This window comes from Alligator mississippiensis, chromosome 5 (assembly GCF_030867095.1).
Source record: "Alligator mississippiensis isolate rAllMis1 chromosome 5, rAllMis1, whole genome shotgun sequence".
In the NCBI taxonomy this organism is placed as follows: Eukaryota; Metazoa; Chordata; order Crocodylia; family Alligatoridae; genus Alligator; species Alligator mississippiensis.
The window spans coordinates 93,893,208-93,906,946 of NC_081828.1; the positions used below are offsets into that span (position 1 = coordinate 93,893,208).

At 40.5% G+C, this 13,739-nt stretch overlaps 1 protein-coding gene across 1 annotated transcript in view; it reads right to left on the minus strand.

Annotated features, from left to right (window-relative positions):
- ABCA13 (ATP binding cassette subfamily A member 13) overlaps window positions 1-13,739 on the minus strand; it is a 370,934-nt gene that overhangs the window by 205,924 nt on the left and 151,271 nt on the right. Inside the window, 4 exon segments of the mRNA XM_059729347.1 lie at window positions 2,136-2,442; window positions 6,221-6,282; window positions 6,284-6,395; window positions 9,828-9,918. Of these exon segments, the coding sequence (XP_059585330.1) occupies window positions 2,136-2,442; window positions 6,221-6,282; window positions 6,284-6,395; window positions 9,828-9,918 (572 nt within the window).

The window sequence follows — 13,739 nt, forward strand, 5'->3', positions numbered from 1 at the left end:
ACCTATAGGACTCCCAGCCACCGGAGTACATGGGGTGCTGTAGCAGCTGCAAGTCCCGTCAGCTGCGGGCTCCCAGCCACAGAGGCTTGGTACTTGTCAGTGCAGAGAGAACCCAGGATGAAAATAAGCCATGATAGGATCTGCCTCCTCCCATACACAAGTGATCCTAACTTGCCTGAATGTCTAGCAGGGGCCCAAGAAACTCCAGGTTACCAGGCCACATTGTTCTACATACCACACAGCCTATTCTGAAAAGCTGTACTTTATTCTCTCAAAGAAAAGGAGAAACTGCCTCATCAGGGTCCTATACAGCAAACAGGAATAAACTAGCACCAGACTCACAAAACTAACAAGCAGACCATAGAGCCACCCAGATATAACAGACATTTTCCAGGGGGACATCCCTGCATCCATCCAGGAAGCCTACCACAAACACTTCTAACTTGTTAAAGAAGATGGCAGAAGCACAATCTTCCATACTTACTCTTCAAAAACAATACTACAGTCCACATCAATATCATCAACCTATCCAGCCACACTCTCAGTCCCCCTATGTGCTCTGGGTTATCCCATCATCTTTCCTTCTGCTCTCCTACACAGTTCAATAAGGTGCAGCTTTATGAAGACCTTTAGGCTTTTTCCATCAGCTACAACTAAGGGAATACTTCCATGACAAAAACAACACACCACAATCCTGAGCCTTACATGGCACAGTTGTAGGACCCCACCTGGACTTTGCCCAAGGGCTGGAGCCTAATCAAGACCTTTACATGAAATGTTTCTACTTTCACACCCATTCTGAGATTGCCAAGAACTAAACATGTGTACACTGCAAGTCCTGTACATTGAAGAGCCATAGTCAGATTTCAGACTAACAAAGCTAACTACATCTGCCTCATCAGGGTGCTATACACCTCATGCTCAGAAACAGATGTTCATCTGCTGCTCAGAAGTAGAGGGAGATAGGAGCTACAAAGGAGACAGATTTTTTTTTTTCTGCCTAATCATTAGGGCTGTGCAAAGCTTTGGTCCCTGATTCTGTTTGGCAGAGATTCAGCCCAATTCAGTGGCCAAATCTCTGAATCGAATCAGAGGACCTTTCAATCTCTCCAAATCAACTTGGAACCCTCTGAATCAATCTGGAGAGATTTGGAAATATTCAGAGATTCAGACATAGACACAGCTTTAAATGTTTTTTCTACATACCTCTAGGTAGCAAGCAGCTCATGAATGCTGCAATGGTGGGATGGATGGAGCGTCCCAAAGGAGCTCAGGGAGCTCCCCAGTACGCTCAGCAGCAGACCCGAAAGTGGACCAAAAGCACTTCCGGTCCACTTCTGTGTCCATCAGGGAGAGTGCTGGGGGGCTCCCCCAGCACCTGTCCCTGGCTCAGCGACTGATGCCTCCTGAGTCTGGGGGGGGCACCTGGAGTCCCCCTGTGGCCGATTACTGAGTTGGAGGGGGGGCAGCAGACCCAGAAGTAGACTGGAATACTTCCAGTCCACTTCTGGGTTTGCCCCCAAGCACGTGGAAGACCACCCCCACTGCACTCCTGTGGGACACTCCATGTGCCCCAGCATTGCAGCATTCACAAGCCATGCTGGTACCTCGAGATATGTTAAAAAAAAACAAAAACAAAAACAAAAAACTTTTAAAGCTGTCTATGTCTGAATCGCTGATTCTCTGAATCAGCATCAAATCTTCAGATTCGTATTCAGCCAAATCGAATCAGGGACAGTGATCCAAATCAACAAAGTGAATCACTGTCCCTGATTCAGGTCAAATCCAAATCAAATATGACCCACTTCACACACACCTACTAATCGAGTTGGTTCCAAACCAGTTCCCAGCCCTACTGGCATTTTGAACACTAGCTGATAACAGCTCTTACAAGGCCATCTGCCCAGGTTAAGATGTCACAGTGAGTTGTTGCTGTACCTGTTCCCTCCCAAATGTTCTCTTCTGGGAATCGCAAAGTGAGATCCACTAGAACCAATCATGCTGGTTCAATGCCTTATTGAAGCAACCACCAGGTAGAGAGATCCAACAGGTTTCCAGGGAATTTCTTTGGACAGTTCAGCCAGATCACAGCTAAACTAATGCCTCTTAAAGTTCAAATGAGCAAATTTACTTACAGGTCACTTGTATGGCATGGATACGGCATAGCTTGCACTTGTATTTCTGGCTCTGAAGTATCAGTTCCAGCATGCACTGAAACAATTGCACTTTCAATCATGTCTTGCAGTGGAATGAAGATGTGGTTGTATTTGAATCCATCAGCTGGCAGGTTCTGCGGGTGGAATTTCCACATTGGGTTTTTAATCAAATCTGTTCTCATGCTGAACAGAACACTGGTCCAGACTGTATATGAAATGTGTGGAGGAAAGTAATCAGTGGAACTTTGTGTGTGTGCCTTGTTGTCTGATGTATGGAATATGATGCCTGTTACAAGAAAGAAAAATACAGTAAGGTATTTCACAGATTTAAATGACACACAGTCTCAGAGTCCTGTATTTTGTGCACTCTGCAGTATGAATTCTAGTCTCAGGTCTGTCACCAACTTTCTATCTTATTTATGAAGGCAATAAATAGCCAATCAAATCATTTCATGACACCTACCCATTTATAAAAAGTTACTGTCTGTCTACCTGTAAAGTATATGGATGCATAGTTTATCCAAAGAGTAGCACTGCATTTTAAGCCACTTCTACTGCAACCCTATGATTCAACACAGTGGGATTCAAACCTTGAAATAGGAACTCCTTCAAGTCTCTATTAATCACCCAGTGAATTTCTTTTCTTGAAAATTATTAAGTGATGTTTTGGAATATTAAACATAAATACAATGAAAGAGCTCATTCTTTTTCTTCCACTTCTAAGATTTGAAACTGCCTCAAAATGGCATTTTTTTCTTTAGCCCAAAGAGAAATCTAGAGTAAAGCACCTTCTGTATTTTGACCTTTGAAATTTCTTCTCCACACTTCCTCTACTTTTATCTAAAATTTCTGTAGTTGCTCCAAGAAAACTTAGGCTGCCTATACACATGCTCCAATGCATTCTAATTAGAACACTCTAGCATCCCTGCAATGTAAAGTGTATTAAGTCCCCCCACCACATTTCAAACTGGCCGTGGGTCACATTGAATGAGCTTTACTTACAGCATCCCGCAGCCATTTTTAAGCACATGAGGAGTTAATACACATGACGCTGTGATGTTTTAATTCAGCATATCTCCAGGAACTGCTCTAATTAAAACACCCCCCTCAACCATATGTATAGGCAGCCCTTATGATCCTAAACATAGCAAAGTTCCAAATACATTTGGCCACCTAAAAATTATACTCCCTTGAATTGGGATCAGAAGACTGTACCTCTGAGGCAGACCTTTATTCTTCCATCAAGTGGATGGAGTCACTGCTCCTATACAGCACTAGCATGGCAGAATAAATGGTTTTTTTTTTTACTTTTATCTTAACTTAAGGGAGAGTGGGTCAATCCTATTCCTGAATCATGAGAGATGAAGTTAAGTACAGGAACAGGAGACTAAATCTTCTCCTGCCCCTATTCCTCTGACATTATTCTTCTGGATAAATGGTAGAAACATGTTTGCCATTCTTATCTGAAAAGCAAAGCTCTCTTCATTTTTATTATAAAGGGCTGTGCATTGAAAGGAACCCAGATCATCTTCGTTTCTGAGGAAAGAAATATTCTTAGGACATTTTAGTCTCTCCTGTTCATATTTTGTAAGTTGGCCAAAAGTTAAAAAACAAATACAATTTCCTATTTAGGGGAGAATTTAATATCCCCTGCCACCCAAGAGGATTTAGAGGATGCCAAATATTTTTCAAAGATTAGATAAAGAAAGCCAAATTTCAGTTGTACATCCTTCACTAAAAAGGAAGACGTGCCTAGATCAGATGATGTAACAGAGAAGTACTGCACAGATTATCCTCATAAAAGGAAGACAATCATCTTCAAGTTTTCAGAAAGCTTTGAACCTATTTTCTTGAAGGCAAGCAAGATACTAGCTTGCATGGAGCCTCTGGTACAGGAGAAGAAGCAAGATAAAGCTAATATGTGAGTAGTCAAAATTAGCTTCCTTTGGGTCAGAACCTGACAAACATGTGTTGCAGGAAGGGTGCAAAAATACTTTGCCTCTCTCCTCTGTGGCTCCTACCTCCCTCTATTTCTGAGCAGAAGATGAAAATCTGTTTCTGAGCATGTCAGAGCAAGGTCATTAAATATATCTGTGACAGAACAGGCAATAAAAACTCCAAAGTACTGTCTGATGTTTTGCACTGCCCCAGATTTTGACTGATATTAATTCCTACATCTATTGGACCGAATTTCCCTTAAAGATCACCTTTAGGGTACAGACATACAGCACATTTACTTCACTGTAATTTGACTTCACTCCAGGGAAAAAGTGAAAAGTGGAGTGGACACACAGCCTTATACAGGTGTAAGGCACTCTGTTCCCTTGGAAAATGGCTATGTATCCTCTCCCTAGTCAATTTATCCTAGAGTAGCTATTTGCTCAATACAAACCAGTATCTCCTTCCTCCTCAGCTATGAATAGACATCTCAAATGTCCCAGAAGAAAGCCTTCTGTCCTGGGATCCTACAGATGTAAAAGTCCACTGTCCTGTTTCAAATCCTTTTGAAGTATGTGGGATAAGATGTGCTAACACTTTTTCATGAGATGTGGTTGTATGAATCTAAGTTTATTGCAGGTAATCCCCAGGACAGAACAGCTAGGTTGTGTGCTCTCACTGAGGAGAAGCAATTCAGCCTGGAAGGGCAACCAATGTAAATGACTGTGCCAAGCTTGTTTTTTTCCAGGTCAAACACCAGGGCAATTAGGCCCACATCAAATGAGACATTATTTAAAGCCTTAGTGGCCAGGCACTTTATTTGTGCCTACTGCAAGCAGCTAGTTTGGCAGAACTGGCTGCATATCTGCTCCCTATTAAGAAGTAAAATCCAAAGTTTATAGTCTATAGTAATCATGTTGCATAAGTATATCCTAAGCCCTTGAGACTTCAGCACAGGTTTAACTGGGAGTCAGAAATTATAAAATAAACAAAACTATGGATGAAATCCTAGCCCCAGTGAAATCTGTGGGAAGGCTCTTTTGGCATCAACAAAGCCAGGACCTCACCTTTCTATTTAGCAAGAGCAACATATGCCCATGCAACTCAGGCAGGGATAGGAAACTTCTTAAATAGTAAAATAAATAAAAGAAAGAAAGAAAAAAATCACTCCTTAGCACACTAGATAGCTCTCCAGCAGCAAGGAGGATTTTCAAGAAAGAGGTATAGAGACAGTCATCCTAATGACCAAAAAAAAGAAAACAAACCCCACAAGCCATCAAGCCAAGACTCACTAAACTTACTCAGAGTAAATGATCCAATTCAAAAGTTACCTTCTTTAACAAACATGACTACTAGAAAGATTCATTTTTATTTTATTTTGCAAATCCAAAAGACACAGAAATTAAAAATTAAAAAGTGCTGCCATTCTGGGGGCAGTTGCATTTTAATTCCAGCAGTTCCTGGAGAGCCACTCTAATTAAAATGCCTCAACATCATGTGTATTCAGCCCCTGTGGGTTTAAAAATGGCCGTGGGATACTTTATTTGAACACCATTCAACAAGGTTTACATAAAGCGCCCCAGTGGCCATTTTAAACATGCAGGGACATATACACATGACAGTGGGGCCATGCTGGAGCATTCTAATTAGAACGTGGAGCAGACTTTATTAATCTCATTAGAACATGAACCAGTACATTTATAGGCAGCCAAAAAGGTGAAAACCTGGATGACCTTGTCTTAAAAGAATAGCTACTATCTTCATTTGGCTGGTTTGGGAGGGTTAGAGCTCTTGGCATCCTTTCACCTCATTCCATTCTAGCTGTATATTACATATTTGTTGTTCCAAGTATAATGTTTATTAGGTATACATGAGTCTGGGGATTCATTTACTAATGATTCCACAGTTACAATAGCAACATCATTAGCTTTCATTACAATGTTCAAGATTCAGAGGTATATTTGTACCAGGCAAATGTGCTTGTGATTATACCATATTTATATTTTAAGCCATGTATTCTTAGCTGCCAAAGCACTATAGCACCCTCTTACAAGAAAATATGGGACACAACAGGTTTATGAAGTCTGAGGTTTCTTGTCAATATGTATGTTAAATGAGGTACTTACTAGCCAAGAAATTGTTTTGTTGCATGAGCTCATGAGCCTTCGCCTCCAATTTCTCAACAGACTAAAGGCTGGAAGCGATCCAGTAACACACAGGAGGAGATATTTACCATGAGCTGTGACAATAGGTCAACCTGCTCAGTCACTGAGTTGTTGAGCATCTTGTCCATCATAGCCTCTGAGTAAAGTAAACAAATTGAAACCTATTGGTTTCAGTACAGCATGCATAAAACAGAGCCATTCATTGTGCAGTATGAATATACTACAGAAATAGAACATTCTTTGTAAGGAAAGAAAGGAGGAAAGAAAGAATCAACTAAGGAGAGACATTTCAAAACCACCTAGGAAATTAAGAAGTACAAGTACAAGCTTGTGCTCCTCTACGTTATTTAGGTGCTTTGAAAAAAAATCTTTCCCTGAATTCACATTCCATTGCAGAATAATGCTGATATTATGGGTGTCCAATTCCAGAAGGAAGACCCTGTTCATGAAAAAACAGGAGAAGTTTAGATGCTTGACTCAGCTCTGTTGGTACCAATTCCATCTCCTGACGTGTGAGAGTAGCTATATAGAAGAGTAATTCTGGTCTGGTAAAGACAGAAAGTTTCCACACCAGCAAATTTGAAGTTTACATAAGATGTCCTATGAGTCATAGGTGAGAGGGTCATTGTACACTTCAGGTATCGCAGAGTTATCCTTCATCCCCACAGGACACCAGAAACTGCACACAGATCAGCCATTGGCATTCTGGACTTCATATTTTAAAAAGTACCTAGGCAAAATTTCCAATTCAAAACCACTTTGACTGTTTTGCTCCAGATCTAGATCTGAGATTCAAGACTGGCCTTCGTCTGCACACACAGTTAACCCAGTTCTCTCAGCCTTTGCCAAAGTTCAGGTCCACATCCATTTTTCTGTGTTTTGTGCTGATCTCCAAGTATAGCTGAGATAATGTTACATTACAGGACAATGTGAAATCAAAACAGTTCTTGCTACATTTATGTTGAATAGAAATCTGTGGAGAAATTCTCCCAGATCTACACATGTACTTGATCTTTCATGTTACTTTAGGCAGTCAAGAGTAGGTAGGGGAGGTTTGCAAACGTCTTTAGATTTTTCAAGAAACATGCAAGTCTTTGATCCTTATAAATTAAGGTAATAACTAATCTGACTGAGAATGGTGGCAAACACATCAGAACACAGTGAAAAAAAGAGCAGGGATTGCAGGGGGAAGGTAGAGGAGCAACAATGTACCATGATCTGGAGGGAAGGCAGCACTGGCAGGAAAATAGAGGTCAACGAAGACTAGAGAGAAAGTCAAGCTTAACAGATAGTAGATGTACCAGGAAGCAATGGTATGAATTCTTGGATCCAGGGGGAATGTAACTTGGTTGGAAATATCATATGTATCTACCGCTGTTCCTAACAGACTAAAAAAAGGAAAGATAATGCAATATTCTTTGTTTTATAGCATTCCAAGAACTATGACATTCCTAATACTAATTGGGATAAGTATAAATAGATATATCAACTGAAATTTCTCCACCAGCTGATCTTTATCAGACCTTAATTTGAATAATACATCAAAAACTAATTTTAAAATTTTCTTCCCGACTTAATCACTTAAATATTTTAGCTTAAGACATATCAACTAGTTTGCTGCTCTCTTGGAGTATGTTGTAATTAAATATTTCTGTAAGTAAAAGATAATATTTAACAATATACATGACACAGTGTCTACTTATATGGAAATCAAACATTTACATTTATGAACAAATAAAATCTGAAGGAAGTTCCAAAATTTAATCAAATAATAGTTTTAAGAACAGAAAAACACCCCCTAACCTATGATACTTGAAAAACAAAAATTACTAATGAAAAATAGCAAACTTTGCCATGCTGTTTTTGTTTCTTTCTTTGTATTGTGTTCCATATCTTGGCCCTGGTACTACAAAGGTACTGGAAAATGAACTAGGGACAAACAAAGAATCTTGTATCCAAAATAAACAATCCAAGGATCATTAGCTCAAAGCAACCTTCTGGGTCATTATGTCCCATGTCCCGTTACTCCAGACAACCACATCATATCATCCCGCTCATATCAGTTTATTAAACTACATCTTAGAACCAGTTTGGTTTTCTTCCCTACTCCTCCTATTGAATGGCTGATTCTAGACCCTCACTCCTCTGCTGGGTAGGAACCTCCTCTTAAATTCTGACCTAAAAATCTGCTCATCACCTGTTTACATCTAAATACTCTCTTGCCATCTTAAATACCTCTTTTTACTCCCCAATATTTAATTATCTGTATTTGTAAAGAGCAATCCTACTCCCCTTCTCAGCCTTCATTTTGCTATGCTGAACAATACCAGCTCTTTGTGCTATTACATTTCATCCCATTTTTATTACTCCAACACTGACATTCTAATCTTCTGTATCGATGATGCTTCCCCTGCTTTGTGCCATCAGAGAATTTCATTAGCACTCCCCTACGTTTTTGCATCAGCATCACAAATGAAAACATAAAATAAGACTGGTCCCAGGCAAGGTACCCTCTAATGTGCATGCGTGCGTGGCCATGCACAGCTAAAAGTGTGGCCGCACACAGCCTTTTCAAGGCCGCGCACCAGGAGAGGCTGGGGCGGGAGCCTGGTGCCAGCTCTGCTGGCTACGGGGAAGTGCTCCGCTCCCCCACATCAGGACCGGGGAGTGGAGCACTTCCCCGGAGGCAGCAGACCCCACACCAGCTCCCTGCCCTAGGCTTCATCCCTGCCTTGCCACAACTTGGGGAGAAGCTGCTGCCTGCCCCAGTGAGGCTCCGCCAGCTCCAGGACACTGGGGGACATGCCCCCGGGGGCTGGCGCGGCCCCGATGCAGGGAAGTGGAGCACTTCCCCAGAGCCAACAGACCCCACACCAGCCCCCAGCTCCAGCCCCAGCCCCCAGCCTCTGGCCCCCAGCTCCAGCCTCTTGGCTTCAGCCCCCAGCTCCAGCCTCTGGCCCCAGCCCCCAGCCTCCTTCAATAAGTGTCCCATGCCGGACCGAGGCAGCACACTCATGGACCAAGGCAGCGTGCTCACAGACCACTACTCCTTAGAGGGAACTTTGGTCCCAGGACTAATCCTTGAGGAACTCCAGATAAAATCCAGCCCTGATCTCCCTATCAGTACTATCTATTGTTGTCATCTGCATTTTATCCCATTCCATACACATTTGATAGTTTTCATCATACTAATCCTCATCTCCTCCTACATGACTCATAATTCTCTTCCACACCAAATGTTTTTCCAAAGTTCCATAGAGTTACCCCATTTCCGTTATCAGTTATCTTATCAAAGGAAGACATTGGGTCTCCTTGACACAGTCTATCTTTGATAAACTAGGCTGCATTCTATCTTATTTTCTCCTTACCTCCAAGTCTTTAGACTGTGTTAAGACTATCCTGTTCTTCCAAACAAACAATTAAAAGAAACAACAACAACAACTTTTGAAACTAAAATGAAGGATTATCTAACCAAGGTGAAATGAAATTTGTAACAGCAAATCATGAGCAAGTTTAAGTCAAACGCAAAGCCTGCTAAGGTAATAAGCATGCATTTAGGTATACATACCATATATTTGCAGCTTGCCAACAAATTTTCCCACATCAAGATTCAAGTGACTTTCTACGAAGTTCTTTATAAAACTGTTTTGCAAAGCTTCCTAGAAACAAGAAATATGATTTACAATACAATGCTTATACTATTCACTTGTGCTGGAAGTATATATTGACTCACATTTAACACCCTCCTCAGCCATGGATTTCTCACATGATCTTGGCACAAGTCACTGGGCCACTTTCTAGATGGCAAGTTTTCCATCCACGGCAGGGATGCCCTCAAGCAAGCTGCACTTCCTAAACAGCATTTCATGCAGCACTTCAGGCAGGTTAATTAGCACTGATGAGATATAGGGCCAATTAGACAAACAAAGATCATATGAGTGCCTGTGGCACCATTCAAATGTTGTTGCACTGCATCTGGCATACGGGACAGCTCATGAAGACTTGCCTAGTGTGCTCAAGGGTACCACAGCAGTCCTAGTAAATGTACCATGCTGTAAAGGGTGGATCCAGAGAAGATGTGGCAGCACAGTCACACACCCCTGTGGCTGTACTGCACATGAGCTCTCAGCATAGGGTCTGGCTGGAGTCCCTGCTTTCATGTGGCTCTGGAGCCCAGGGGATAAGCACTGCCCCCAGAGCCCAGAGGGAGGGGGGGGGGGGTGAGAGCATCCCTTCCAGGAAGAGGAAGAGATGGTAAGGATGAACAGCAACAGTGTTCACCCCCAGGCTCCAGAGCCAGGCAAAAGTAGGGACTCTGCCCAGACTCCTGCCCCCATCTAGCTGGTGAACTCAGAGTCCACTGCTCATGTGAAGATCCAGCAGCAACTTGCACTGATCAGGCATTAAGCTCAGAGCTCATTACACATGCACGGCAAAACCAAAGTGGGTGACAGGGTGGCCTCATCCTCCCTGCCCTGTTCCTGGATCTGTTACTGCAGGTGGTCACAGCCTTCATCTTCCTATGATCAGTTCTTGACGTGGGAAATAGAATTAACAATGTTTTCCTACTTCATAGATGTGTTGAGGATAAATTTAAAGAGTGTGTATGTATGCGCATATATACACATACCCACCGCCCCAGAGATTTTAACATGTTTTATACGAAGGGTGGGGCTTTATTAGCTATGGGTTTCCAGAAAAGGAGAAAATTCTCCATTTGTTCTATACCCAAACATTTCCCAGTTAACTGTTTCTCCAGTAAGTGTTAGAACCCCTGCATAACCTATCATATTTGATATCTTATATATAATAAGGCAGCCATATGTCTCAATTCAAGGAGACTGAAGGTATTATACTTTTTATATAAATATACACACACACACACATATATATATATATATATATATATATATATATATATATATATATATATATATATATATATATATATATATATATATATATATAAAAATCTTGCCCTATCCATGAAGTCTCAGAGCAGCTTACAATAAAAGACAAACAACCCACTAGATAAGAAACAAATTCTCCAATTGACACCCTAAATCTTTACAACTCCACTCCACCCTTCCCACTTCCATGTCTTTTACCAGGGACAGCAAGCTGTCCAGCCTACTCTAACTGATTCCCTGAATTCCTTTAAAAGACACAGCAAAGAATTAAGCCATGGGTAAATGCACCATATTACATAGGATTCTTCATATTCTATACAATGAGTTCTTTCAATTTCCCTCTGTCTTTTTACACATTTTCTTCTTTCAATATAGCAATAGATACACATACTGGTCATATCATAACCAAGGCTAAAAGGGTCATAGAAAGCCTTTTTTAATGCCCACTATAGGAAATTTGCTTTAAAAAAAAAAATCAATTTTCAAATTCAATATTTTAGATTCCAACATATGGCATTAGTGCTCCAGAAGTAGAAATAATGGAGCCCTAAAATAAGTAGTGCCCTTCACAACAAGGTGCAGTTAAAAAGATTCTACATTACAGTTATTATAACTGACTTCGAAGCACCACTGATTAAAACCTCTTTTATGAGGAATCTAATCCTCAACACTTTACAGCATTTTTGCCTTCAATGGCCACCCCTTATAATTCCTACAAGTCTGGCATAGCCAAAGTATAAAATCTTCAAGACAACAGACTATTCATCCAACAACAGGAAGAATCTAAGACAATTATTCAATGCTAGAGGAACAGATCTTTCAATTACTCTCATGGGTCCAACCCAGCCTCCCTTTTTGTACTTAGGTACAACACAAGTTCCCAATAATATAAGTAGTCTACCATTTGTTGAGAATAGTTTCTCCATAGCAAAAACATTCCGAACTTCAGAAACAAGAGTCTGAATGCTAAACACCCTTGGATTTTGATTATTTTTTTCTATGTCCTTTTAAATTACCTATTAGTATTTAAATGATTTAGAAGACAGCACCAAGAGAACTATTTCTTCTTTATCACAAACTACCTAGCCATTCTGCTTACTCAAAACAGAATGTGCATCATGCATTCTAAACCATAATTGTTTCACAAAGCTGGAAAATAGCCCTGCTTGTACTAAAGGTAATTCTTCTTATATCTAGTCTTGGTTATCTTTGTGTAAGTAATGATTTCTAACAAGTAGTCTAAGCCTGTGGAGATCTGAATCATTAGATAAGACTGCATGTAGTTTTTCTAACCTAGGTAGCCTGTAATTTAAAGAAAATAAAAAGAACACTTCATGACATTTTTCTCGTGTTCCTACCATGGCATTAACTATCTCTCTATATATTTGATACTCATATGGCCCCCATCTCCATAGTGTCTGTATGTCTTACAATCTTCTATGCATCTTTCCTTATAGCATCCTTGTAAGGAAAGTAAATCCTATAACTCCCAATTCAGAGAAGGACATCTCCACGGCAGTACAAGAAGTCAGGAAAATGCCCACTGGTCTCCTAAATCTTTGGCTTCCACCTTCACTTTGAGACCCAAGAGAAGCAATGGTCCTGATCTGCTTCTTACAGTGCAGGAGCCCACACATCCATTAGTAAACCCTCCTGCGACTTAGGTGGAATTATTGACAGAGTAATTCACGCTGAATGCTGCCTGAATAACAGCAGCAGACACTTTACAGAAACAGGCCATATCCATGCATAGTGACTAACCACACACACCTAGCGTAGTACGCTTAGACTTCCTTCACCTCTCCTACCCTAAAACAAATTGAATCATGCCTCTACTTTTCTTGTAAGTTCCCTGGGACAGAGACTTTTCTTTCCTTGTTCTGGAGGAAAAAACATAATGTTAAAGCAACTTATTAATTACCATTATTAATAATAAAAAGGATAATATTCCATGGAGAAAAGGCACATTGATATTCTGTGTTTTTTATCTCAATGTCTTCATTTCATTTGTTCAGTTTCAGAGAAAAAGAACTAAGTGTTCTTTTCACAAAAGCATCCTGGGATCAGCAAGCTGCATGCATGATCACAAGCAGCATTCCTTAATTGAATCTTAATTAACAATTCTATCGTTGATGTATGAGCCACAACAGAATCCTATTTATTTGCCAAAAGCTTAATAGCTCTGCAAATCTTAGAGAGTAAAACATGGCAAAATTACACTTTAGTGAGTTAAAAGCATGATTGAGAGACCTGGAAATATGCAGAAGGAGAACTATTAACAAGGTGCTTTGTTTATATACTCGCTGCTTTTGCTTATCAGTACTGCATTTTACATTTTCCCCATCAGCCCTCTGGAAACATCAATTACATGAACCACTGGGAGATGCAGATGAGCATTAAGGAAGTTCCATCTATTATTTTATTCCTTAAAATCTTGCCAATTGCCTTAGATATTGCTTGCCACTGTCCTATTCATTATATTTGCAGTATTATATAGGAATTCTGGAGATGGGTAGTATCACTTTCTTAAATACTTTTTAAAGGACTTTTTAGTAACAACCTTACAGGTT